The sequence below is a fragment of the Chenopodium quinoa genome, unplaced genomic scaffold (assembly GCF_001683475.1).
Source record: "Chenopodium quinoa cultivar QQ74 unplaced genomic scaffold, ASM168347v1, whole genome shotgun sequence".
Classification (NCBI taxonomy): domain Eukaryota; kingdom Viridiplantae; phylum Streptophyta; class Magnoliopsida; order Caryophyllales; family Amaranthaceae; genus Chenopodium; species Chenopodium quinoa.
The window spans coordinates 65,273-92,885 of NW_018744662.1; the positions used below are offsets into that span (position 1 = coordinate 65,273).

The window sequence follows — 27,613 nt, forward strand, 5'->3', positions numbered from 1 at the left end:
ATCTCTTAGTTCTCCCTACCATTAAAACATTCTTGATTAAGGAATGCTGGTTGGAAAGATGTTTTTGAATAAAATTTTCTTATTCAACTAGATTCGTTTCTCAAGATACCGTACTGCATTATTGGGTAATGGATTGACTGTTCAAATCATGTGAGGTGAATGGAAGCAATTGCTTCATTAAGGTCTGATAAATGTAAAAGACATCAGAGTGAGTTGTGAAAGGGGACTGCAAGAAGTTGGGTACTGCACTCCCTGCATGTTGCATTTTGAAATGTTTGCTTCCCTCTGTTAAGTCAGATGCACCTGGTTTAGTATATAGTCGTCTGTATATTTCTCTACACCTAACGTCCTGTAATTATATCAGTATTGACGCGTGTGCCCTAATCCTCCAAGCAATCATGATATGCAAAAATGAGACACTACAGGATTGGGATGATGTTGGATTTCCATCTGAAGATAGTGTCAGAAGAGCACAGCTTTTCATCAGAAGGTATGAATTTGTGTAAAATAAAGATTAATCATTAAATGGATGCAACTCATGCAAGTAAAACTATGATTTTGCTTTCTACTTCCCAACAATTTAAGCCATCTAGAGGATTATGATTTAAAACTGCAAGTAATAAACAAAACATTATTGTCCCTCTAGATTGTAGGGGATGGTGAGATCCATGACAAGAATGCCAACTATCAAACGGCAATTCCAGAATTTGGTCAAAGTATTGTATATGAATTTGGTCAAGCATAATGCGGAAAATACTGTTTAGGCAGGCATAACATTCCTGAGATATATTGGCAGTTGAGTTGCAGTCTTGCAGATGCAATGCTATATATAGCCGGGAGCAAGCATAATGCGGAAAATACTGTATGGGCAGGCATAACCTTCCTGAGATATATTGGCAGTTGCATTGCAGTCTTGCAGATGCAATGCTATATATAGCCATATAGGTTATAGTTTTTGTAAAGATCAACTCAACTGTTAGTCCATAGCCCCATAGTTGACCAGCATAGCTGTTGAAAGCAATACTATATATAGGTTATAGTTTTTTTTATTGACAGGACCATGAATGAACTACTTACCCATTTGCTCTCTTATAGAAACCAAGTTTGTGATTGTACCATATACATGGTTCCAACAAAATATTACTTGACTTACATATATACTCATTTGGAGTTCTCCCAAATGAACAAATGAGCCAAAACAATAGTTAAGTTGTAGCATGCACATAGCACAACCAGTTCTACAAATTTTGCCCTTCACACCTGTCAATGACAAGCATAACTTGTAAAAACATTAAAATCCATCTTATTTGTAGGTAATAGTTTTGATTAATCACTATTATAAAAATAAATATTATATAAGATGCTATTGTAAAGCTATAGTTTTCATTTTTTGTGAAGACCTATAAAGCTCTCAGCATATTGGTTGTGTTTCAGATTTAATTTAATGCAAATTTTCATCTAATTGACAAACCAGATACTCAAATGCTAATGGAAACCAGGAAAGTATTTGATTTAGATAAGCAATCCAATAAAACATTCACTCGTACTAAAATCTCAATTAGTGTATCGAGAACAACAGTACAAAACAAAACCACAACAAAAGAAAATAACAAGCTGCTTAAGAGTTTGCAACAACGTTTAAAACCTCCAAGGCTGCTGCAGTAGAGGTTGGAGTACTGAGAACTAAAGCAAAAAACTTATTGAAAACAAATGAAAATGACAAGCTGCTAAAGAGTCTGCAACAACAGTTATAAACCACTACGGCGGCAACACCAACATCCCAGTCTCCAGATTTGATGCCATTACCCTTCTCTCTGATTGATATCCCCATGAACATGCCTCGATCTCAGTTCCTGCGAATTTTCATGAAAAGCATGAGCACCTTTCAGGCTTTCACAATTTTTTTGCTTTACTATGCTGACTTTATTAGGTATGACACACAATATTCAATATTTCCATAAATTTATCCAACCAGATAAGAAGATTTTGATACAAAAACAGTCTATAACAAAAGAAGACACTTTTACATATATAAACAAGCAGCAAAGAGCCAGCATACAACTTCCTGTATCCAGTAAGCTACAACATCTTTATATAGACTCATGCATGACAGACATGCTCATTAGTAACAACGTAGATGTAGTTAGGCACCTGAATTATTTCTGTTCCCTTGGAAAGGAAACTGGAAAAGAACTGTAAAATACTGATTAGAAAACCACTTGATGGGAAACAAATATAGTGCCCATCATACCATAACAATACAAACTAAAACGGGAAGATAAACTTTTGAAATTGATCAAACTTATTACTAAGTTGTGAGGGCTAAGCAGCTTGCAAAAGCATTGTTCTTAGGATTTCTATCTAACTTCTAAGAGAATCTGGTTCAACAGCATAAGCAACCTCATTATACAAGAGTTTCAAATCATTACCTCAAGCTACCAGTAAACCCTTAGCTAGCAGTAACAAACTAGTCAATTCTCTTATTATCATTTCAGAAATACATTCATAACTCATTGTAAGGTTGTAAGGAAATTAACCCATATAGCCCTTGTGCCCCACTGGAACACTGTGGACATAGTTTATAATACAATAGCTGCGGAAATAGTAGAAATAATACAACAGCTGCAGCACACGGCCACATAGTAGTCATAGGTCTGGCAGTAGACAACAATACTGACCCAACCACAGCTTGCATGAATCCAAGAAAACAAAATTTAAGAGACTGAAAACTACAAGGCTCATTAGACACATATGAGCACCTGTACAGAGCAAACCGGCCAAGTAATGTGAGTATGCGACCTTTGTTCATCTTCTGTGACGTGAACAAGGGTATCATCTTACAACAAAATAATTCCTTTAGAGGCAGTTCAATTATTAATGATGCACGGGCAGCAATTCATTTGTTTCAACTGAAAAAAGAACTTTATCCAACCATTTATTGCCTCTAATTTAAGTTTAATATTAAAAGTATTTTAGCAATTCAAACTTGAGCATAAGGTTCAGCCTTTCAATACAACAATAAGAATAAAGATTTGTAAGTAATAGCAGTGAATCAAATTATTACTTACAGCTTTGCAAAAGCCACAATGGGAAACCGAGATGCTGAATTATTTAAGAATCCATGAAAAACTCTTTATCTCAAGATATCAACATCAAGATAAACTTAGGTAAAGAAGAGCACAACAGATCTAAGTTTAGATCAATTCATCCATTGTATATAGATATTATTAAATATATTAGTAAATAAATGAATAAGAGGAGCAAGTGTAATAGTCTGGAATTTTTTCATTACATACCTTTTAGGACAGCTTAGGTTAATTTATTGAATTTTATTCTGTGAAATAATTTGAATTTCTCACTCCTAGTCAATCAATTCTATTACTCAAGCCCTAAAAGCAACAGAAATTCAATCTCTTCTCTTTTCTTATGAGAAATTTTCTTACCAAGACTATTTTTCTTTAGCATTGTTATATGTTGGTCGCAGACATTAATAACAAAAATAAAGCATTAGTCTCAAATGATTTGGGGTTGGCTAACATGAGTCATCATAAGGAACTGTTCACAAAAGTGAAACAAGAAAAGTAATGAAGAAAGTTAAAGAAAGTAAAAGATTAAATGAAAGTGGAAGAGCAAGAGGCAAAGGCAGTGTAAATTGGAAACCCAAAAGATATCTTGGTGAAGTTTTATGAAAGAGGGCCAAGAGGAGATAAAAAGATAGGGAAAACACATAAGAGATTTGAGAAAGCCTTACAAAAGGAATTAAAAAAATTTGCAAAACACAAGGAGATTCATAGAGAAATTAAGAGTATACAATGAGTTTCATGTCCTCTGCTTAAACTTTCCCCCTCCACTCTGCCCTGTCCAACACCATATTTTCCTTGAACCCCAATGAATCATATCACTCTCAATCACCTTCCTCCAAGAATAATTTTTTTTTTTTTTTACCTTTCCCAAATGGAATCTAGACTAGAGTTACTAACTTATATGTGTTCTAATATTCAATTATGATATTTGCACAAAGCAGTCATATATAACTTCAACTCAGAAAGTTACTGCTCTAATACAGACAAAAAATAAAAATGTTCAAGCAATAATCTATTTTCACTGATTACTAAAGTATTACCAACTATATATCAAAGACAAGCAATTTGGAAAAAGCATAAATGAAGATGCAGTTTCGAAATTTACAATAGATTACACCTCAAATACCAGTCACGCACATTAGAACTAGCTAGATGTTTCAAGTTTACATGGCAAATAAGCAAAACATATGGATAAAGCAAGGATATCAGTCAAAAAGGCACTAAAAATTGCTAGAAATAGGGACTGTAAATGCAAAAACCTACACATGATCAAGAAAAACAAGTTAACTCGTCCATATTAAAAAAAAAAATTGACTCAACATGCTAGCAGAATAGAATGACTAGAGCAGAGACTTCATGTAGTACAAAATTACAAACCACAGATTATGACAATCAGCTCATAAACATTACTTTACCAATTGACGCAAGTTCAAGAATCCAGAAAGCCAGCAAGGAAAAAAGAAGCTTACAAATAATCGAATTCAATCGTGCACTCTGTCCCCTCCTCTTGCCAGGAACACGACGAATCACAGTTTCTTCTTTTTTATGCTCCTCCTGTATATTGTCACCATTATTTTGTAGCAGATGTGTTACACAATTATCGTCCCCCAATAGAACCAGACTTTCCGAATAGACTTCTGCATGTGGAGCAAAGTATGAGCCCAGGGGCTGAAGATCCATTATTTCTACAGCTTCCACAACCGGGTAGCCAATCCAGCTACCAGGTCCACAGAGTATGAGTCCTCCATTCCTATTGATGCTAATTAAGTGTTTCCATCCTATTACAGGGTGCATATCCAACTCAATTGAGAGTAGTTTGGTCCACGACTCTTCCACATTATACTCTTTCATGACCCATATGTCATATCGATACCCAGGAAATTGGTGGAGCAGGAAAATAGTTCCAGAGGATCCCACAATCCGATGATCTGAGTCAATATTAAGTTTCCCACCCTGCGGACATGCCATTTCCAAAAAAGTCTCAGCATTCAGACTAAATGACACGATACAGCACTGATTATCATCTTTGCGAGTCAAGAAATGGAGAGCGCCATTAACAAAAACAGGAACACTTAGTTGCTGCAAGGGCACAAAATTATTGACACATCTCCATGATTTAGTATTCAGTGAGAAAATGTCAGCAGAGCATACAACAGGTTTGGTTAAAAAAGACAAAGGCCTTCTGTCAACTCTCCTACTTTCTGAGAAACTAGAAAGGCAAAAGGCAATCCTCAAAATCTTATAGTCATTAGCCAAAGCATCAAAGCCAAACCCAAAAGACAATTTTAGGCAAGCCGATGATCTACTATCAGACACATTACAATAAAATGGAACCTGATAAGACTTTCTGATGGCAGGGTTCCACAGAGTCACAGGGTTGAGTTCATTAGTGTCATCCCATAAGCAAATCAAGCCATTAACACAACTTACAATTGTGTAGTAGCTCCCTTGAGTCCTATCAAATGGAAAATCCAGTTCCCCAATTGTCCTAAAAGGACTAAAACTACACTTTTCATCATATAAAGAGTAGATTTCTTTCTTTTGGGTGTTGCAGAAGTGCCTAAAGAGAATATTATAGTTACCAATTGCATGGTTGTGAAGTTTGTGTAAAGAAATGAAATTGGAACTATTAATGAGCAAAAACCAGGATTTGCAAACAGACCTGAATCGCAGCAGAGACTTTGTAGGCAATCTCACCAGGAATTGCAGCACCAATTCTTCTGGAATATCACTCATTTTTTATTTTTTATATATTTAATTTTTTATTTTTTATTTTTTAATTTTCAGGGATCAAGGAGAATGGGGGTGTAGATGAATCCAAAACCAGATTTAAAAAGGTGAGAGAATGGCTACAGAATATATGAAGACGGGCTATGCATAAGCCAAGGCACAGAAACTAAATGAAGGAGTTGGAAGAGAATGGGTGTCCTGAAAACCTAGTCCACTATGCCTTTTGACTTTAGGTCATCAAGGCTCCATTTACATTAAGTAAAACATCCCCAAAAACTTTAAATCATATCAAAGTGAATCCAAAATGATACAGCTCATATTAACTGATTTAATAAATTTGTCAGAATGGGAATGAATCATTTCTAGTATAAAAGCATATTGATATGTTACCATATCAAAACCACAGGTATGATCAGATTGGTTACATAATATATATATGCAATAAATATTAATTAGGTGGAAAAAAATTGACTTTAGGCCCTGTACTTTTCACCTTATTTTTGCTTAACTGACTGATGAGAAATTATTTTTGCCGAACTCAAATTATTTTTAGTTCATTTTAGTGAGCTGAAATTATTTTTGCCAAACTGTTTTTTTTTTTTTCAATTCTTTGTTATATTTCTTCTTTAAAGCTAGACCCTATTCACTTCACCATATTTTTGCTGAATTGAAATTATTCTTTACAATTATTGATTTTTATTGATCTTAACTTATTTTTACTGAACTAAACTTATTTCTACGGAACTGAAATTATGTGAGCTGAGCTTATTATTGCTGAACTGAACTCATTATTACTAAACTGAGATTATTTTTTACTGGATATACTTGTAAATGTAATCTTAATGATATACTTCTTTAAAGGTGAAAAGAACAGGGCCTTGCCGATGTGATCTTAATGATATACTTTCTCCGTTCTGTTAATATTGCAACAATGGATTTTTTGCACTATTCATCACTCTAGTTTGACCATATAATATGATTCATTCGTTAAGCAAAATATAGTCATGTGGGATCTTGTTGGATTCATCTCATAAAATACTTTCACAATATCAACTTTTTATAATTTTTACTCTTACACAATTATAAATATTTAGCATATAAAATGTGCATAGGGATGCGTAATTTCCTCCTTGTTGCAATATTAATAGAACGGAGGAAGTACTTGTTACGAACTAAACGGTAAAACGCTCCATAACAAATTATGATATTGAATACTAATGCAAGGAGGAAACTCCAAGAAAAGTATAAATGCATAATCTTATTCAAGACAAATTTTTTAAGAAAGATATAAAATTCTAAGGAAAAATTATCAAAAATAATACAACCTTTAAGCGGTCCGCCAAAAACAAGTCGACCTTTTGATTATTTCTAAATAATACTACCTTTATTCATCCCCCACTCTCGAAAAACCTAAACAGACCTCCCCTTAACCACTCTCTTCCCCTTACCCACCAATTGCCTCCCCGAAAGTCCGAAACTCCTCTCCCTCACCCACAAAACCCCCTAAAATCATCCCCCACGCTCGAAAAACCTAAACCAGACCTCCCCAACCATCGACGGCGGCTTCAGTTAAGGTTTTTGGGAGGTTTTGTCGGGGGAGAAAGGGGGCATCAGGGATGGGGTTGGTTGTACGCGCGACAAGGGGAACGGGGTCGGGGTCACCGTTGGCGCTGGGGTATGGGCATGGCCGGCGTCGGGAATGAAGAAGGTGGCAGCGGTGGCTGGTGGGGAAAATGGGTGGGGATGGGGTTTTTTTTAAAAATAAATAAAATAAAGTAAAAATCATAATGAAACTAAAAATTAAATAAATAAAAATTAAATTAATTTCATACCAATAAACTAATGACACATGTCCCACATAAGTTAATAACCGGTCATAACTTGTTTTAAGCGGATACCCTATAAAGGTAGTATTATTCAGAAATAATCAAAAGGTCGACTTGTTTTTGGCGGACCGCTTAAAGTTTGTATTATTTTTGACAATTTTTCCAAATTCTAAAACAAACATCTTAAAATAGCTAAAGGTAACAAAGTCCTAAACCTTATTCTCTATTTACACTTCCTTTTATTTTCAAGGCCATTTTGTAATTAAATATGTGCTTATTTATTTCACCACAACAAAGTTCTGGAAGAATAAGTCAAATAAGACGCAAATAAATATGAACACTTAGTTGCTTGAAGAGCTTATGTAAGCAGACATCTAGCATTACATGGATAGATAAAGCCAGCTACACACCTATGTCCTTCCCATCTCCTTAATAAGTAATAATAGTCTTTGTTGCTGACCTGTTCAGAGCATATACTACACTTATGAATGGATCCAAAAACAATGAAATTATAGTATTGAGTTATGCTTGAATTTAAATGGGTAACTAAATCAGATCAATTAAGACAAAATCACTGAGCTGACTGTTGAGCTGGCAGACTTGTGATAGTTTGTTTAATTTGGGATTGGATAAATCTAAAACCCTTCACCAGCCCAGCACCAATACATAAGTAAGAAGTTGATTAATGAACAGAGACAGTGAGGCCAAAATTGCATGATTACAGTTGGGAATGAACAACTCCCACTGAGGTTCAGAAATTTGACAAACTTTTAAATAAAACGGATGTTCAGTAAATTACTGAACATTCGTTATAAAGTGACAATAAAATGTGCAAAAGTTACACCTAAAACGCACAAAAGTTACCCTGACATATATAAAAGTTATTTATGCTTCATTGATAAATTTGACAAAAGTGACACTAAATTTGACAAAAGTGACACTAAATCTGACAAAAGTGTACCCGATGTACAGTAAATTACTGAAAACCGGGTGTATACAAAAGTTTTCCCAGAAATTTACCTTATTTCAAGAGCTTGCTACTTATTAATGTTTGAATCAGACCGAATCACATTAGACCAGACCTGATGCAGATCACACCAAGCAATAACTTATTTCAATTATCTAATTTGTAAACATCTTTAATTGCGTATCAGTAAAATAAAAAAATAAAAAAAATATTTAAAAAAAAGAAAAAAAAAACTAATATAAAGCAGAAATTTGGAAAACTAAAACTGAGAAGAAACTAACAAGATCCCACATAATAATATTTTTCTGAAAATTTTATGTTAAAATACGTCAAAGTCTAGTCAGAGCAGGAGAAAGAGCCACCGTATCTGTTCAATATCACTACTGTAATGATAGAAACCTGCAGCTTAGCCTAAAGGGGAATACGCTCAGTAGAGCTCCTATAACCCATCCCATTTAGCTAAAAGATATTAAAACCTCCAATTATCTATTTATCTAACAAAATTTTTAACAAGGATATTGCTAATGGTATTTACCATGGAAGTCATACTTTAGATGATAGCGTTGCTGAGCTCTCTCTTGGGCTGTGAAAGCAGCACGAAAGAGGTTGGGCTACTTTGCGTTTCCAGAAAACGGACCTATATTCAGAGGTCCCGGAATCCCTACAGGCATTTCTGATCCAGATGCTACGAATGGATCCATCATATTGAGTTGGTTGGAATCTGAAACATCATTTAATAAAGATTTTCATACCTACATTCCGGGTCCAAACAAGCTTGTTACATGAAATGCACCAAAAACAAAACAAGCGACCCTGAAAAGTAATTAATAAATTTCAATGATCCTAGGCAAATCCAAAGAAGGTTTTACTTATGATCATCTAGATCCCAAAACACTTGGATTTGTGTAGAACAATGCACCACCAACAAACATGGTAGGATAAAAACAAGACCTGATCCTGTCAATTTACAGCATTTCATACCAACTAACCGCATCAAAATATTCCTAACATAAACAAAGCGCTTCTTCCGGAACACTCACATAATACAAATGTAAAAAAGTAAGATAGATGAATGAATATAAATAAATAAGTACAACAGAATTTCCTAAATTTTACAGAAGAATAACAAATGAATGACTTTGTTAAAAGGCAAGCAATGAGGCCACAAAATTAAACAAACAAAAAGAAACTACACGGAGGGAAAGAGAAATAAACCATAACACATACAGAATATTATATTGGGTAAATTCAGATATAACATATGCATTTGTCCAAGTATCAAACATGTCATTACCTCAGCAACTTCAGCAAAATATGTTCTCTGGCATGAGAGATAAGTTGCCAGACTACTAAGGAAATCGATCAAACAATTCTAACTAAATGCTTCCTAGTTTAAATATGAAATGATGGCAAGAATTGTAAAGTAATCCCAGTAGACCAAACAACAATCAGCACAAGTACTCAAGAAAATAAAAAGAATGAAAGAAATATTTCGTCTTAAATCCAAGCATCTGAATTCATTATAAACAATAAGTAAACTTTCACTGAGGTTGATAACCTAATTACATTGAGATAGCTGATTTGATGATTACATCGATTGGCCTATTCTAATACTTTTTATGAGATTGTTATTTCCAGCTGCCAATTGCCATAAACAATTTCATTGGAAAAAATCTAACTCATGAATCTAATACTAGTACGTGTAAAATTTAACTTGTGCAATACAATTATACTCACAATTAGGTAATATATGTGAACTCATACTCAAAGAGCATGACATATAAGTGCAAAACAAGCAACCAAATTCATTCATAAGCTTATCTATTACAAATTTATGATACAAATTACTTCCTTTACTTACGTATTTATTTATTTATTATTGCAGAATGTTAGGGGTTGTACAATAATTAAGAAGATCATATAACAAGAAGAGAAAAAGAAAGAAATATTAGAGGGACCCAAGAGATGAGGAATGACATAGCTCATATAAGTCAAATCATATGCAGGTAATGTTGCAATTAACAAACAAATTGTTCAAAATTTAACTACCATACTGAAAATTACCAACACTGATTATTCTACACAAAAGAATTTACACCAATTTCAATCACAATAGACACGCACACAAACCACACAAATTGAACTAATCACAAGTAGGGTACCTTAATAGCTCTTCAAATTTGGTTTTCGCCTCCAATTCCTTGTATCAAAACCTTACAATTATATTCCAGGTTAAGAAGAGTAACCAAACAGTTCATCGAAGTATCAAACCCAAGCCTGAGATCTCTCTACTTCTCACAAGTAGGTAGTAGCAGATCTGATCCATCATTGTTAACAAAATGGTTACCATGATCTCCATAAAAGAAAACAAGGCCATCTGCACCTCTTCGTGGATTGCCACTGATCATCAATACTCCAGTTCTGGTTGGAAACTACTTCTCTGGCAGATCAACCTTCAATAAAAACAACACACTTGATGCTTGAACAAGTAAAATCAAGTTCTAAAATTACAATATGCTGCAACTACACAGTAGCCATTATACTCGAGAGTCAAAGATTCTTTCAGTGACATTTAACATAATATAAAACGTAATGCAAAGCATAAATATGATTTCCACAACCCTAGGTCAAACCATGAAAATGTTCTTACTAGCTAACCTTCCATATTACAACCCTAGGTCAAACAATGAAAATGTTCTTACTAGCTAACCTTCCATATTACAACCCTAGGTCAAACAATGAAAATGATTTTACTAGCTAACCTTCCATATTGATCACGTCGCACTAATGTTTCAGGAAATGGAATAAATGAATTTATGGATTTCCTACTATCTAACAATCCCCTTAATTGTAATAAATAAATCACTTTGCTTACTCAATTAACCATATGAGATTATTTTTGTCTTTCTTAATTTGTACAATTAGTCAATAATCAACATTCAAGCAAGCAGTTTACTACTGCAAAGAAAGCAATACCAGGTTACAACACTCGGGACAAGACTTTACAACTCTTAATTGTTAACCAATACAATTATAATGCAAAACTCTAATTTACTTTCTTATTATGTGATTACTAATTATTTAAGGCTGAGAGTTAATTTGGCCCTCGTCACTGGCCAAACCTCGCTTCGCCTCCAAAAACACTCCATCAAAAAATCGAAACACACAAATGAAAGCTTATGATCAATTATATAAACAAGAGTATTGCTTTACAAATGCTTTTGGGTACTGAACCAATCCAGTTTTTGATTTGGGTATTGAACCAATTCATAAAGTCCCAATTTAGAAATAAAAAATAAAATAAAAAACTCAGAAATTTGCAGAATATCAAAGGAAACCACAAACCCCTTTTGTCTGCACCTGCAATTCCATGTCTCTGAATTCGTGGGAGCAAAAGGGGATTAATAATCCGGAAAATGGCAATGTAAAAATCCATTATAATTCAAAAAAAGTTAAGCAATTTTGAAAGAAAATTATTAGACACCCATTAATTTACCTAAGATGCAGTATACTGGATTGGATTTTTGGATAAATTCATCTGGATAAATCCCAATTAATGGGTAGTGTAGTAGTAGTGTTGCATTTTTATGATGAATGAATTAATTAATAAGGGTGAAGAACAAGAGAAGCCGAGAAGGTGATGGGTCCGTGGTACTCACTCCGTTTTTTTTTTTGTTACAGTTTGACGGACACATAGTTTAGACAATTAAATTGACAAATACTCCCTCCATTTTTAAATATTTGTTCCATTTCTTATGTATATAAATCATAAACATTAGTCAACATAGGACAAATGAATAGTGCAAAAAGTAGAAATGGAGCAAGTATTTAAAAACGGAGGGAGTATTGAATGTGAGAGAATAAATATAATAAAAAAATGTAGTACGTAGTGGGTTTGGGTGGGGACCATGAGAGGATAGAGATATAATATTATAATGTAGATTTTTTCCAAAAAAAAGGAAGTGTAATACTTATTAAAACACGGGCGGATTTAGGGCTTGTTCATATTTACTTATTTTCAGTTCAGTTCAGTTCAGCTCCAATCAGTTCAGTTCAGTTTAGTTCAGTTCAGCTCCAATCAGTTCAGTTCAGCTCTTAATTTCCCTCTCTCATAAAATATTCATTTCAGCTTAGTTCAATTCAGTTCAGTTCAGTTCAGTTCAGTAAATATGAACAGACCCTTAATAAGAGTATACCCAATGAATGACCCAAAATTCTTGGTAATGGATTATATTATAATTTCTTCTTTTTCCACTCATCTATGACCAAATCACATTACCAACCATGACCAAAGACTCCCAATATTTGCCCAAAATAAATTTGGTCATGCTTGAAGTTGTTGCTCAATACATGCAAATAGCCATCTCCATCTTCCAATAAAAAATAGCCACTTGTCAAATAATAGCTTTATGACCAAACTTTTAGCTTGGTCATTACAAAGACTACGTCATGAACCTCTTTCATCCTTTATTTCTTTCTTCCATTTTTTTTAATATAAAAAGTCTTTTCTCTCTCCTCATGGGTCATCCAATAGCCACACTCTAAGTGTAACACTTAAAAAAAACACGGAGGGAGTAGCAATAACTATAACTTTGGGATTTGGATGGTAGTAAGATAAAATAAAAAATTAAACCGATAGTAAATGTGAAGTAAGGGGCTTTCGCTGGTAGCAAATGTCAAATTTTCCTAAATGTTATTATATAATATATCATTAAATTCGTCATAATGTCTATTTTTATAATATAATTTTATTATAATTTTTACTAATTAACAATTAAATATATTAATGGTCAAAGTTGTGCCTTGACAAATGTGCAGGTCAAACTGATGCAAATAAAAAAAAACAGTGGGAGTAAAAAAATATGATATGGAGTATGATAGTAGACCCACTCGCATTATATCTCCAAAATGCTACTCTCTTCGTTTTTTAAGTGCTCCATAAGAGTGTACGCGGTGTTTTAGACACAACGATAATATATAAGTAGGTATGGTTAGAAATAAAAGATTTGGAAAAGTAAGAATGAGAAATATGAAAGGGGATACTTTAGGCATAATGTTTTTTATTGATGGAAATATAATAAGCATAATCTGATAGGGAGAAATATTATAAAATGATTATGAGGTCAAAAGGAAGAAAGAAAAATAATACTCAGTATATAATGTGAATGAAATTTCTAAATTTGATTATGGAGCACTTAAATTAAAGCGGTCGTTTTCATAAAATAAGACTTTTTTTTTTTTTTTAAAAAAAAAAAAAAAAGGTATACTAACCCTGCCACCGCCTGATAGCCCCATTTGAAGTGAAACGCTAAACATCGCCCGCAATTTACCATATAAAGCCCACAAATATGATATGATTTGACCATTATGCCCTTTTTCTAAAATTGAAATAATCTCGGTGTAAAAAATGTGGAGCCGTACTGGCTCGCCGGGGGAGACCGGAGGGCAGGCCGGAGATGCGGGGGACGCCGGAGGTACGTCGTCGTCGACGGAAAACGAGGTAAGTCACCGTTAAAATTCACGGTTTACCGTCGGAGTGGCTCCGGCGCCTAGGGTGGACGCCCAAACCGTAGCCTGGACGTCCAAGCCAGACGCCAGAACCACCAGAGTGGCGTCCAGCCCAGACGCCCAGACCACCAGACTGGCGTCCTGGGCAGACGCCACTCCACTGGGTGAGGCGGCCCTGCCAGGCGCCAGTCCAGTGGCTGTGGCAGCCCTGGCAGACGCCACCTTTAATAATTAATTTTTTTTTTTCTTTTTTGATTTTGTTGTTGTTTTTTATTTAATTTTTTTGTAAAAAAAAAAATCGAAAATGATTTTTTAAAAAAATTCGAAATGGGTTTTTTGTAAATTAAATTTGAAAATTCGAAATAGGTTTTTTTAAAATTAAATTTGAAAATTCGAAATGGTATATTTTTAAATTTAGTTTGAAAATTCGAATTGGGTTTTTATAAAAATTAAGTTTGATTATATATAATTATGTTTTTTTTTGTGTTAATTCTGTGTAAATATAGAAATTAAATGTATTATCCGTTAAATGTATTTATTGTAATATATAATTGATGCAGGAATATGGTGGAGACGGAAATGATTACAGTGGGATATTTGGACATGATGGTCCATTCGAAGAAGCTCAACAGGCGATTGATTGGGCAAAACAGGTTGCAATTGCAGCTGGATTTTGCTTGGTAGTAGCAACTCATAAATCTCAACGGGATGGTAGAATGGATCGCATTTTGAGATGTGACCGTTATCGCAAAAGAGAAGAAAGAGATTTTCGTACAGCCACTCGGTTTGACACAAAGCGGAAAGGTTGTGGGTGTGAGTTCAGAGTAAAGGTTCGACAACTACGGAGTCGTGACGGTTGGGAAGTGATAGGTTACTCTAAATGGGGGTATCACAACCATGAGATGATAGTATATGAAGAGGGTCATCGACAACTGAGCGGCTTAAGTCCTGCTGCGAAACTAGTTGTGAAAGGAATGAGTGATGCTCAAGTGAAGCCTGCTAAAATATTAGCATCTGTGTTAGAGAAATTTCCAGAAGACCATCCAAACCGAAGACACATCTACAACGTCAGACAGCAACTCAGGTTTGAACGGTCAGAGGGAAGGAACCCTATACAACAGCTGCTACACCAGGCACAATCACGTGGTTACCTGTTCTGGTTTGATTCTGATGAAGATACAGCGGAGGTGACTCATCTTTTCCTTGTGCATCCTGATTGTGCTGATATGATCAAGTCTTGGCCATTTGTGATTTTGATCGACTCAACGTACAAGACAAACAAGTACAAGTTCCCTCTGGTTGAGATGGTTGGGATGGCTCCAACGAACCAGAACTTTCTGATTGGTCATGCAATCATCAGGGATGAGACGGCTCCAAGTTATTATTGGGTGTTGGAGAAGCTGAGAAACTACATCGGGCCTAATGTTCATCCAGCAGCCATCGTCAGCGACTGTGAGGGAGGTCTCTTTGCCCCCATAGCAGAGCTGTTTCCCGAATCGAACCACTTATTGTGCACATGGCACATCAACAACTGCGTGAAAGTGAAAGCCTACAACCTTTTCAAGAAGAATTTGGAAATGGCAGAGAGATTGGTGAATGGTAAGTGGCGGAAGATCCTACAGGCTACCACAGATGTTTTTCAAATGGGCGAAGACAACTACGGTTTGGTGCGTGAGTTGATGTACAGCGAAATTGCCTCTAACCGAAATGTTTATCGTCATGTGTACCAGGATGACTTGGATGGCGCTCTGCGGCGTATCCGGTGGGGAGGTGGACCTTGCGGTGAAAATCATTATTTTGACGCGCCCCTAGATCTGTTTGCCGTTGCAAACATTTACAAATGCGCAGTCATGCATTTTGGCCTGGGAGTGCATAGTCAAGCTTATTATCCTTGTACCACGGTTCTCCCTTGGCGGTCGCGTGAGACTGTCACCACACCGGTCAGAGAGCTAGCTATTGCGTTTCTTGGGTCGTCATACAGACATTTCATCCGACTAGACATGTCAACCGATTTTCTGGTGCCACCGATTATACCTCGGTGGTACAACATTCGCACAACGAGCGTAGAGGGTTGGGATGCGCTATATAATGACCGGATCCACGAATGGAACACCCTAGCTGCATTTTAGTTTTTCATGTTTACATTCTTTATTTGTAATCTTATTTGTACGTTGCTCTTTTAATGAAAACATTAATATTTTATATTGTATTGCTTACTGCATTCTATATGTTGCATGGGTAAGTTGCGCGGATCCACGAACGGTTATATCAAAATTTAAAAACAACACTGATAATATGTTTAAGTTGGAAGTTAAAAGAACAATCTAAAATGTTACAATTTTACAACATAATGTCCAACATAATGCTCTATAAATAAAATACAATAACCATCAGTAATCCCTCCTCGACGACGACTCCCACTGCGCAAGGGTCTGTTCCAGACTATCAACAACAGCTCTCCCTGTTGCACTCATGATGTCCTTCTCAAGAGAGAGTTTCTGTACGTCCTGCATTATCTTTCCCATCCACTGCATACAACAAAAAACAGAAGATGAAATACAATAACAACAAATAAAACTTAATTTAAAGACAACGATAAATATAATAAAAGACATACCGCTTCCGTGGCAGTAGGCGGTGGCACATAATCATCATCGCTGTGGTCGAGATCAGCGATCAACCTCGGGTGCGAATACCGGTTGAACCATTCCATGTAGTAATGGTCACACATGGGAGTAACCCCAGAGGGCGGCCGCTGCAACTCCGCAGTCCATAAGCGGGCCACCATTGGAAACTGGTCCCACGTCCCGGTCATGATATCCGGCCATTCCACGACGTAGTCCCTCGACGATGCAGGTCGGACCGCCTTCATCGGGCACGCCGGGGGAGGAGGGACAACTTGGACAAATCCAAGCTGGCGAAGACAACGCTGGGGCATGTACGCCTCGACGATGTCACGATACTGAATGAGTCCCGTGTACAGGGTCCTGGGTACCCTAACACTAGGGTTCGGGCCGAAAGGCATCCAGTTCACCTGTACAATAACAACATATAAAATTTAATAACATGAATATAATATGTGCAAATAATAAAATGTAGACTCTATAAATAAACGTTACCTCTAAGGGGGACAGCCTGTCCAGCAATAACCGTATCGATCGGAGGCGGTCAACGGACTTCTTCTCCGAGCGCGGACTCCACGCACAAGCACGCGGCATCCCCTCATCAATAGGAACTGGGTCACGATGTGGTCGCAATGCAGGAAAGTACTCGTATATCCAGGTCTGCAATAGAGTCAGACACCTAGTAATACCTGCCGCGTCAGCCCGACTCGCAAATCCTAGTTGGCGATACAAATACGCCAACGTAGCCGATCCCCAGGAAAACTGGCCTACACTGTCGGGGTCACACGCCTCTACGATGTCGCGTGGCCTGAGCTTGTTTCCGCCGCTCTTATCCGGAAACAAGGTACATCCGAGGAGTAGAAAAACATAAGCACTCAGCTGTGCGTCGGGTGTCCTACGTGCACTCGGGTACAAACACCGCTGCAACACGGATGCGATCTTCACACCTCCGTGTTCCCAAACACCTAGCGCCTTGGTGTACAGTGCAGCCCTGTCCATCGCCAACAACTCCGCCAGCGAATCTGCCTGATCCGCATCAGCCACAGCACAAAGTCGTTTACCCTCAACACGAATCCCCAGAATGGCCTCGACGTCATGTAACATGATCGTCATCTCACCGAACGGAAGGTGGAAAGAATTTGTATCCGGCTGCCATCGCTCAATGAAAGCCGTGATCAGCGTACTGTCAATCTTATCGTGCATGGTGGCAGGAACGTGCTTCACCCCAGTGCCCTCCAGTCGCTCGAACGTCTCGCTCTCCGCCGGCCAGGCCTCAGCCCATGTACGCAAAAAGCTACAAGTCTTTTCCCGGGTATGACATTTCAACAACCCCGTAACTGAAGGCCTCTCCTGGTCCTCCCAAATACGGGCAGCTATGTGTCCTAGAAAGCTAGGAATCACACTCCCGTCAACAGGCCCACCGGGCACCTCACTCCTAACAACCCAAGAATCATTACCGGCCCTCAACCGTTTCCTGCTTGCCCCAGATACAGTGGACGCAGATGATGTGCCAGATCTACTAACAAACCTACCACCCCTACCCTTACGCACCTCCACCATATGCGTCTCGTACATGTCATCAACCCTCTGACTGAATGGACCGTAATCATCATACGGTCCACTGCCATCGTCCACATCCTCATCCTCATCTGCGCCCTCCTCCTGCTCCTCCTCCTGGTCACCCTCCTCAGCATCATCATCGTCATCGTCATCCTCATCCCGACGGTGGATCTGTTCTCTACGAACTGAGGCCGAAATACCACGGGATCTGACATGTCTATGCCCCGACCTCTCCACTGAATAACTTCTACTAAGAAGCTCTATATTCTTCCCCGCACCATGACGACCCAGTGAATTCTACACAAAATTTTAAAATATATAAACATACAAAAATTTATACGATAAATAATCATCATCGCAAATCAAATAAACTAAAAACATACAAATAATTGTAAACAAAATATAAACGTAGAAAAAATACAACGAAATTGAAAAAATTTATAAAAATAAACAACAAAATATAAAAACAATTCAAAATTATATTACACAAAAAAAAAAAAAAATTAAAAACAATTTTTTTTTAAAAAAAAAAAAAAAAAATGGGGGGGGGGCGCCCTGGCTGGACGCCCAGCCAACGGTGGTGGCGCCAGCTGCAGACGCCGCCACCAGTTGGCTGGCGCCTGGGCTGGACGCCACAGCCACGGCTGCGGCGCCTTGAATAAACGCCACAACCGTGGCTGTGGCGTCCAGCCCAGGCGCCAGCCAACTGGTGGCGGCGTCTGCAGCTGGCGCCACCACCGCTGGCTGGGCGTCCAGCCAGGGCGCCCCACCGCGGTCACGGCGGTTTTTCCCTTTTTTTTTTTTTTTTAACAAAATGTACCTTTCCTCCTTGGAACATCCTTCCCTCCGCCGCCGCCGCCAATTCCTTGCCTTGCCGCCTCGACATTGCCGTTATTTGAAATTTTTTTTTTTAGAGAGGTTGAAAGAAGATGAGTAATGAGAGTGTGAGTGATGAGAGTGTGAGTGTTTTTTTTTAAGGTCAAGGGCAATTTTGGCAAACCAAGTGAATTTTGTGGGCTTTATGTAGTAATTTGTGGGCGATGTTTAACAAATCCCCATTTGAAACCCCCACCTGCTTTCCAATAGCCCACTCACTCTCCGACAACCCCCCATCCTTTAACAACAACCCTATCCAAAACCCCCATTCCTTCACGACACCACTAACGGTTCCCTGCTCCCAACGGCCGAGGTGGAGGTTTATGATGTTATTGTTGTCAAGGAGCGGGGTTGTTGGAAAATGGGTGGGGTTATTGGGAAGAGGTGGGGGTTTATGACCGAGTTTCGTAGAGATAGAAGTAGAAAACCGAAGGAAGATAATTGAATGGGCCCCACAAATGGAATAGTAACAGTGGCAATTAAATGGATGCAAAATCTATATACTGTATTTTAGCTTTTGCTGATAATAAAATAAAAATAAATTTTAAATAGGTACGGAGAAGTAAAATTCAAAGTGTTGTAGTTAAGTGGTAATAAAAGTCAAAATTTTGATGAACATCCTTACTCAAACAAAATTAACATGACACCCTACATTTCTCACTCCTTGCTCAACCTTGTCTTGATGAACAATTACACATTTCCTTTCTTAATCATGAACCAGAGAAAGAAGTGAAATTGCAATTTTAAAACCTTCAATTTCACTCCTTGCTCAACCATTCTGATTTATTTTGAGTTTAGTTGCAGTCTTATAGATGCAAGAATCAGAAAGTACAATCACCCATCAAATCTTTTGTAAACATCAAGTGTTAGCCGATAGTTTACAAGCATAGCCACTAAAAGTGATGCTCTCTTAAAGAAATCAATTGAACTCATCAGATTTTCTTCCAATGAAGAAATGAGTCATAATATAATCTTAGATGTATTATGCACACAGTACAACCAATTCTACAACAGATTTTGCCCCTTGTACCTGTCATAAACAAGCATAGCAGACTAAAATCAATAGGTTTGTAGGTTATAGTTTTGATTCACCACTACTTTAAAAAAATATCTAATTTGTAGTTTCAGATATCATGTAATGCAAATGTTTATCTGATTGACAAATCACACTCAGATGCTAATCATCAGTAAACCTTGGAAAACTTATATTCAGCCAACTGGTATGTTCCAGTCAAATGAAGAGCTAAACACTTTCAATATTTGAAACCAGGAAAGCATTTAGTTTTGATATGCAGTATAATCAAATTTCAAACTCATACTAAAATCTCAATTAGTGTACCGAGAACAACGGGACGAAACAAAACCAGAACAAAAGAAAATAACAACCTGCTTATGAGTTTGCAACAAGGTTTTAAACCTTTAAGGCAGCTGCAGTAGAGGTTGGAGTACTGAGAACTAGAGCATATAACTAAATGAAAATGACAAGCTGCTAAAGAGTTTGCAACAGTGACTTTAATAAACTAAGGCGACTACACCAATGTCCCGGTCTCCAGATTTGATGGCTTATGCTTCTCTCTGACTGATATCCCCATGAATATCACTCGATCTCAGTTTTCCTGTGAATTTTCAGGAAAAGCATAAGCAACTTTCACAACTAAAGAAATTTCATCAAACATCATCTCAATGGCATCTATTATTTTGAATTACTCTGCCGACTTTATTTCCATTAACAACCAGATAAGATTTTGATACAAAATAGATTATAAAAGAAGACACTTTTATTTATACTAACAAACAGCAAAGAGTCAGCATACACCTTAGCAACTTCCTGTACTTAGCAAGCTATAGCATTTTTATATACAGACTCATGCATGCCAGACATACTCATTAGTAACAACATAGATGTAGTTAAGGGCCTGAATTCTTTTTTCCCTTAGGAAAGAAACTGGAAAAGAACTGTAATATACTATTGTGCAGAAGAATGTACCACACACTTAGAAATCCACTTTAAGGGAAATAAATAGTGTCCATCATACCATAACAATACAAACTAAAACGGGAATGTGAGCTACTGAAATATTTCTACTTCTCAAATGCAACAATGAAAAATCTGAGTTGGCTAAAGAAATCACATGCTTGCTTCAAAAAGTCTAGGATAATAGGATCTCTAAAATTGAATCTTAAGATTCATCATTTAAAGGAAAACTTGGTCACAACAACACATAAAGGTGTGTGTAGCAGCACAACCTTTCAAAGGCGCGGTCCACATCACAAACTATATAATTAGATGCACATAACAGGCTAACAACATAATGTCATAAAGGACACCAACAAACTAAAATTCCATGGGAAAAGTGGAATCTTCAATATTTTCTTGTTTTAAAAATATTTTTTAAACTTACATGATTTTTTTATCACACGTGACTATGTTATCCTTCCCTTCTATAAATTAATTTAAACACTTCTTAACCTCCACCATTAAAGCGATTCAAAAAGTTTTCGCCACTATTTTCCTTCATTCGATTCTTCAGTTACTTTTTTTTTTTGTATATCGATCTCATGTGATAGACTTAGTTTCCTCTCTCTCCACTGAGTTAATTACTAAATTGATAAATTACAGAAAATCACCCGAAAACCATTTTATTCCACCAAATTTCATGAAACATAAGTCACATTCTAATACCAAGCCCAACAAAATGGTTTAAAATACTTTAAAAAAATATATATATAATTAGATTTTAGGATAGATCAAATTAATTTTCAGGTTTTTGATGTACAACACTTTAATGCTGGAGGATGAGAGAGATAAAGAGGGATTAAATACACTAGAAAAAACAAAGAAACTAATTTAATCACGTGAGATGTAAAAAAAAAGTAACTAAAGAGGCAAACAAAAGAAAACAATGGCGAAAACTTTTTGAAATAATCCATTTTAATGGTGGAGGTTGAGAAGTGTTTAAAGGAAAACAATTAATGGAGAGAAGACTACTTAGTCACGTGAGATAGAAAATCAACTAGGAAGGAATTAAACAAAAATATTAAAAAAAAAAATTCTATAAAAAGCTATAAATTATTGAATATTCCACAATCCGACGGAATCTCAGTTCATCGGTGTCACGTGCACCCAAGTCCATAGTTTGTGATGTGGAGTGCACCTTCGTCACAACCGGTGTTGCTGTGGCCAATATTTCCAAATATAAAAGCGCCTTCCCCACAAAAATCTTAGAAGTATGCATGCACTATTTCAGCATAACATTTGACTAATTCTAGCATGCAACTAGAAAAATAGCTATTAAATAACATAAACCAGAATATTTTCTAATTAATTGCTAGTTTATAATTTACAACAATTAAAGTTACACCGTCAAAAATGTTGTATTCACATCAATATGTTCATATGTAAGTACACCCACACATAAAGCAAAGTATTTGCAATGAAACAATATAACGGATACAGAGACAACATACACATAGCTAACATAAGATGACAAAATGACAAGTCACTATGTCCTAGAGAGCACATCTAACCGCTTATAATACTAACCCTCTCTCCAGTTGCCAAAAATGTTCATGAAAATAAAGTTCTCATAAACACATGGATATCATTGAAGCTATTTGATATAAGTTACCACATGTGTCTATACTCAAATAATGATATAATTTACCACATGTGTCTACTCAAATAATACAAATTAATACTGTAGCTAATACCGTTGCTGCATTTGTAAGATGACAAGGAAAATAAAAGGTCAAACGAAACACATAAAACCTTACTAATTAAGGGGAATCAGCAATGGCCTAGGTTGTGAGGGATAAGCAGCTGGCAAAAACATTGTAGTTTATTTTTTATCAACCTCTTTAAATTTTTAGGCAAATATTCAGTGTCTAACTTCTAAGAGAGTCTGGTTCACAGCACAAGCATCCTCATTATACAAGAGTTTTGAATCATTATCTCAAGCTACCAGCAAACCCTTAGCAAGCAGTTACAAACTGGTCAAACCTTCTTCTTACCATTTCAGAGATACATTCATTATAAGGGTATAAGGAATTAACCTATTAAACCCTCGTGCCCAACTGGAACACTGTGGAAAGGGTAACACATCTGCAGCACTCGGCCATTTCAGAAATACAGAAATAAATTCTACAGCAACTGCAGCACACAGCCACATAGTGGCGATACACCAGGCATAACTTAAGACTTCTATAGATATATGACACAATACAGATCCAGCCACATCTTGCATAAATCCGAGAAAACGAGATTGAAGAGACTATGAAAACCACAACGCTAATCAAAAACATATGAGCACCTGTACAACCAGCCAAGCACTGTGAGTATGTGACCTTTGTTCATCTTCTGTGACGTGAACAAGTGCGTCATCTTACGACAAAATAATTCCTTTAGAGGCAGTTCATTTATTATTGATGCACGAAAGCAATTCATTTGTTTCAACTGAAAAAGGAACTTTATCTGACCATTTATTGCCTCTTATAAAGTTTGAAATAAAAAGTATTTAGCAATTCAAACCTGAGCAATAAGGTTCAGCCTTCTTATGCAACAATAAGCACAAAGATTTGTAAGTAATAACGGTAAATCAAATTATTACGTACTGTGTTTAAAAAAACAAATCTTACGGCATTGCAAAGGCCACGATAGGAAACCTTGATGCTGAATCATTTAAGAATCCATGAAAAATTCTTATCCCAAGATATCACAATTTAAATAAACTTAGATAAAAAAGAGGACAACAGTGAAATAATTTGTACGAAGTATTTCACACTTCTAGTCAATTTATTCTATTACTCAAGCCCTAGAAGCAACAGAATTTCAATCTCTTCTCTGTTTTTATATGAAATTTTCTTACTGAGACTGTTTTTCTTTAGTATTATTATTTGTTGGTCACAGGCAAGATAAACAAAAATGATTCGGGGTTGGTTAACATGAGTCATCATAAGGAACTTTTCAAAAAAGTGAAACAACAAAAATAATGAAATAAATTAAATGAAAGTGGAAGAAAATGAGGGGGACATAGGCACATAGCAAGCAAGAGGCAAGGACAGTGAAATTTGAGGAAATTTTTATAGAAGAGAGCTAAGAGGAGATAAAAAGAGAGGGAAAACACATAAAAGGTTTGAGAAAGACTTACAAAAGGAAATAAAACATTTTGCAAAACACTTCATAGAGAAAATAAGAGTATACATATTAAAAGTCAAGTCATGTCCTCTGCAAAAAATTTCTCCCTCCACTCCTTTTCCGAAATGGAATCTAGACTAGAGTTACTAACTTTTCTGTTTTAATAGTAAATTAGAATTTTTCACAAAGAACTCATTTATAAATTATAACTATAATTCTTAAAGTAACTGCTCTAATACTGAAAACAAAATTGATCAAGCAATAATCTATTTTCACTGATTACTAAAGTGGTACCAACTATATATCATACGCAAGTTAAATAAAGCATAAATGAAGATGCATTTTCGAGATTTACAATAGATAACACCTCAAATATCAGTCACGCACATTAGAACCAGCCAGATATTTCAAGTTTACGTGACAAACGAGCAAAACATATGGATTTAGCAAGGATATCAGTCAGACATGCATTAGAATTTGCTAGACATAGGGACTATAAATGCAAAAAACCAACACATGACCAAGAAAATCAAGTTAACTCGTCCATATAAAGAAGAAGAAACAAAATTGACTCAACATGGTAGCAAAATAGAATGACCAGAGCAGAAACTTCACGTAATACAAAATTACAAACCATGGTTTGTGACATTCAGCTCATAAAAATGCAACAATTAAATAATTCATAAACCATTTACGTTACTTTACCAATTGACAAAAGTTTAAGAATCCAAAAAGCACTAGGAAGAAAGAAGCTTACAAATTAATCGAAGGCAATCGTGCACTCTTTCCCCGCCTCTTGTTAGGAATATGGTGAATCTCAAGTCTTTTTCTGTTATGCTCCTCCTGCATATTGTGATCATTATTTTGTTGCAGATGTGTTACACAATTGTTGTCCCCCAATAGAACCAGACTTTCTGAATAGACTTCTGCATGTGGAGCAATGTATGAGTCCAGGGGCTGAAAATCCACAATTTTTGCAGGTTCCATAAGCGAGAAGCAAATCCAGTTACCATTACCACATAATATTAATTCGCCATTCATATCGATGCTAAGAAAGCGTTTCCATCCTATTTCAGGGTACATATCCAAATGAATTCTGAATAGTTTGGTCCACGACTCTTCCACATTATACTCTTTCATTACCCATACGTCACATCGATAACCAGGAAATTGGTGGAGCAGGAAAATAGTCCCCGAGGACCCCACAATCCGATGATCTGAGTCAATATTAAGTTTCCCGTCCTCAGGACATGCCATTTCCATAAAAGTCTCAGCATTCAGACTAAAATACACGATACAGTACTGATTACCATCTTTGTGAGTCAAGAAATGGAGAGCACCATTAACAAAAGCAGGAACACTTAGTTGCTGCAAGGGCACAGAATTTCTGACACATCTCCATGATTTAGTACTCAGAGAGAAAATGTCAGCGGAGCATGCAGCGGGTTTAGTCGAAAAAGACAAAGGCGTATTGTCAACTCTCCTACTTGCTGTGAAATTACGAAACCAAAAGGCAATCCTTAAAATTTTATAATCATTAGCTACAGCATCAAAGCCAAACCCAAAAGAACATTTTAGGTAAGTCAGTGATCTACTACCAGAAGGTTTACAATAAAGATTAGGAACCTGATAAGACTTTCTGATGGTGGGGTTCCACAGAGACACAGGGTTGAGTTCATGAGTGTCATCCCATAAGCAAATCACCCCATCAACACAACCCCCAACAGTATAGTAGTTCCCTTCAGGCCTATCAAATGGGAAACCCAGATCCCAAATTGTCCTAAAAGAACCAAAACTACATTTTTCATCATATAAGATATATATTTCTTTCTGTTGGATGTTGCAGTAGCGCCTAAAGAGAATATTATAGTTACCAGTAGCATGGTTGTGAAGTTTGTGTGAAGAAATGAAATGGGAACTACTAACAAGAAAATACCAAGATTGGCAAACAGACCTGAATCGCAGCAGAGACTTTGTAGGCAATCGCACCAGAATTTTCAGCACCAATTCTTCTGGAATATCACTCTTTTTTTTTTTTTTTTTTTTTTTTTTTTTACAGAACAAGGAGAATGGGGGTGTAGATGAATCCAAAATCAGGTTTGAAAAGGTGAAAGAATGGCTGCGGAAACTATATGAAGGAATTGAAAGAGGATGGATGGCTTTCTGAAAACCTAGTCCACTATGCCTTCTGAATTTGGGCCATCAAGGCTCCATTTACATTAAGTATAACACCCCCAAAAACTTCAAATCATATCAAAGTGAATCGAATCCCAAATAATACAGCCCATATTAACTGAATGTATATATTCAATTCATTTATCAAAATGGAAATGAATGATTTCTAGCAGAAAGAATCCTGCACATTGATTACTTACCAATAAATACCACAACTACGATCAGATTGATCACATCATATAATTTTATAAATACTCCCTCCGATTTTTTTCTTCTACCGACTTTTAATTTTAGGCCGTTCTTTTAAGTTCTACCCACTTTGCTTTATTTTATCAACGACATTCTCTCTTTGCCTATCCAACCCCACAATTATTACACCGTTCCATACTCTCTCTCTCTCCCTCACTTTATTCACTTTTTTTTTTTTTTAACACAAACCCACCTTTTACCATCCTCTCTCTTACATTATCTTACTTCCACTCACAGTGAGTAGAACATAAAAGAACGGTGGTAGTATTAACTACATTGAAAAAAATTTGACTTTAAAGATGTAATCTTAATGATATATTTGATAAGAGCTAAATGGTAAAATGCGCCATCACAAATGATGATATTGACATTACTAATGCAGGGAGGAACCTTCAAGATAAGTATATATGCATAATCTCATTAAAGACAGATTTTTTTATGATAAAATAAAAATTATAAAACTAACATCTTTAAGAAGCTAAAGGCAACAAAGTCCTAAATCTGTTTGTCTATTTACACTTCCATTTATTTCCACAACATCTTTGCCTTTTGGTAAATTAAGGACGTGCTAATAATCCACAACAACAAAGTTCTGAAAGAATAAGTCAAATAAGACGCTTATAAATACAAACACTGATAGAGATACTTGAAGAACTTATCCAAGCACGCATCTATCATTACATAGATTGATTTCAATATGTGTAAATAAGGGATGTGTTTATATTTCACCACAACAAAGTTTTGGAAGAATGAACCAAAGAAGACGCATATAAATGCGAACACTAATAAAGTTGCTTGAAGAACTTATCTAAGCAAACATCTAGTATTACATAGATAGATAAAGCCAGCTACACATCTTTGTCCTTCCCATCTCTTTAATA

At 36.3% G+C, this 27,613-nt stretch overlaps 2 protein-coding genes and 1 long non-coding RNA gene across 3 annotated transcripts; all 3 read right to left on the reverse strand.

The window, feature by feature from the left end:
* Window positions 1-1,524: 1,524 nt before the first annotated feature.
* LOC110701873 (F-box/kelch-repeat protein At3g23880-like) lies at window positions 1,525-6,419 on the reverse strand. The gene is made up of 2 exons (XM_021879482.1): window positions 4,553-6,419; window positions 1,525-1,853 (listed from the first exon to the last, which is right to left on the reverse strand). Coding segments are annotated over exons 1-2 (1,269 nt in total). The 5' UTR covers window positions 5,820-6,419; the 3' UTR covers window positions 1,525-1,851.
* Window positions 6,420-8,586: 2,167 nt separating this feature from the next.
* On the reverse strand, window positions 8,587-12,362 carry LOC110701874. Its single transcript, XR_002507413.1, has 5 exons — window positions 12,103-12,362; window positions 11,952-11,982; window positions 10,769-11,059; window positions 9,142-9,327; window positions 8,587-8,721 (listed from the first exon to the last, which is right to left on the reverse strand). It is a non-coding gene; the product is annotated as an uncharacterized LOC110701874 (long non-coding RNA).
* An 8,183-nt stretch (window positions 12,363-20,545) lies between these two features.
* LOC110701875 (F-box/kelch-repeat protein At3g23880-like) lies at window positions 20,546-26,510 on the reverse strand (the record flags this gene model as incomplete). The annotated part of the gene is made up of 3 exons (XM_021879483.1): window positions 20,546-20,790; window positions 25,066-25,234; window positions 25,325-26,510. Coding segments are annotated over 3 exons (1,374 nt in total), but the record flags the coding sequence as incomplete, so codon positions are not given.
* Between the last annotated feature and the right edge of the window lie 1,103 nt (window positions 26,511-27,613).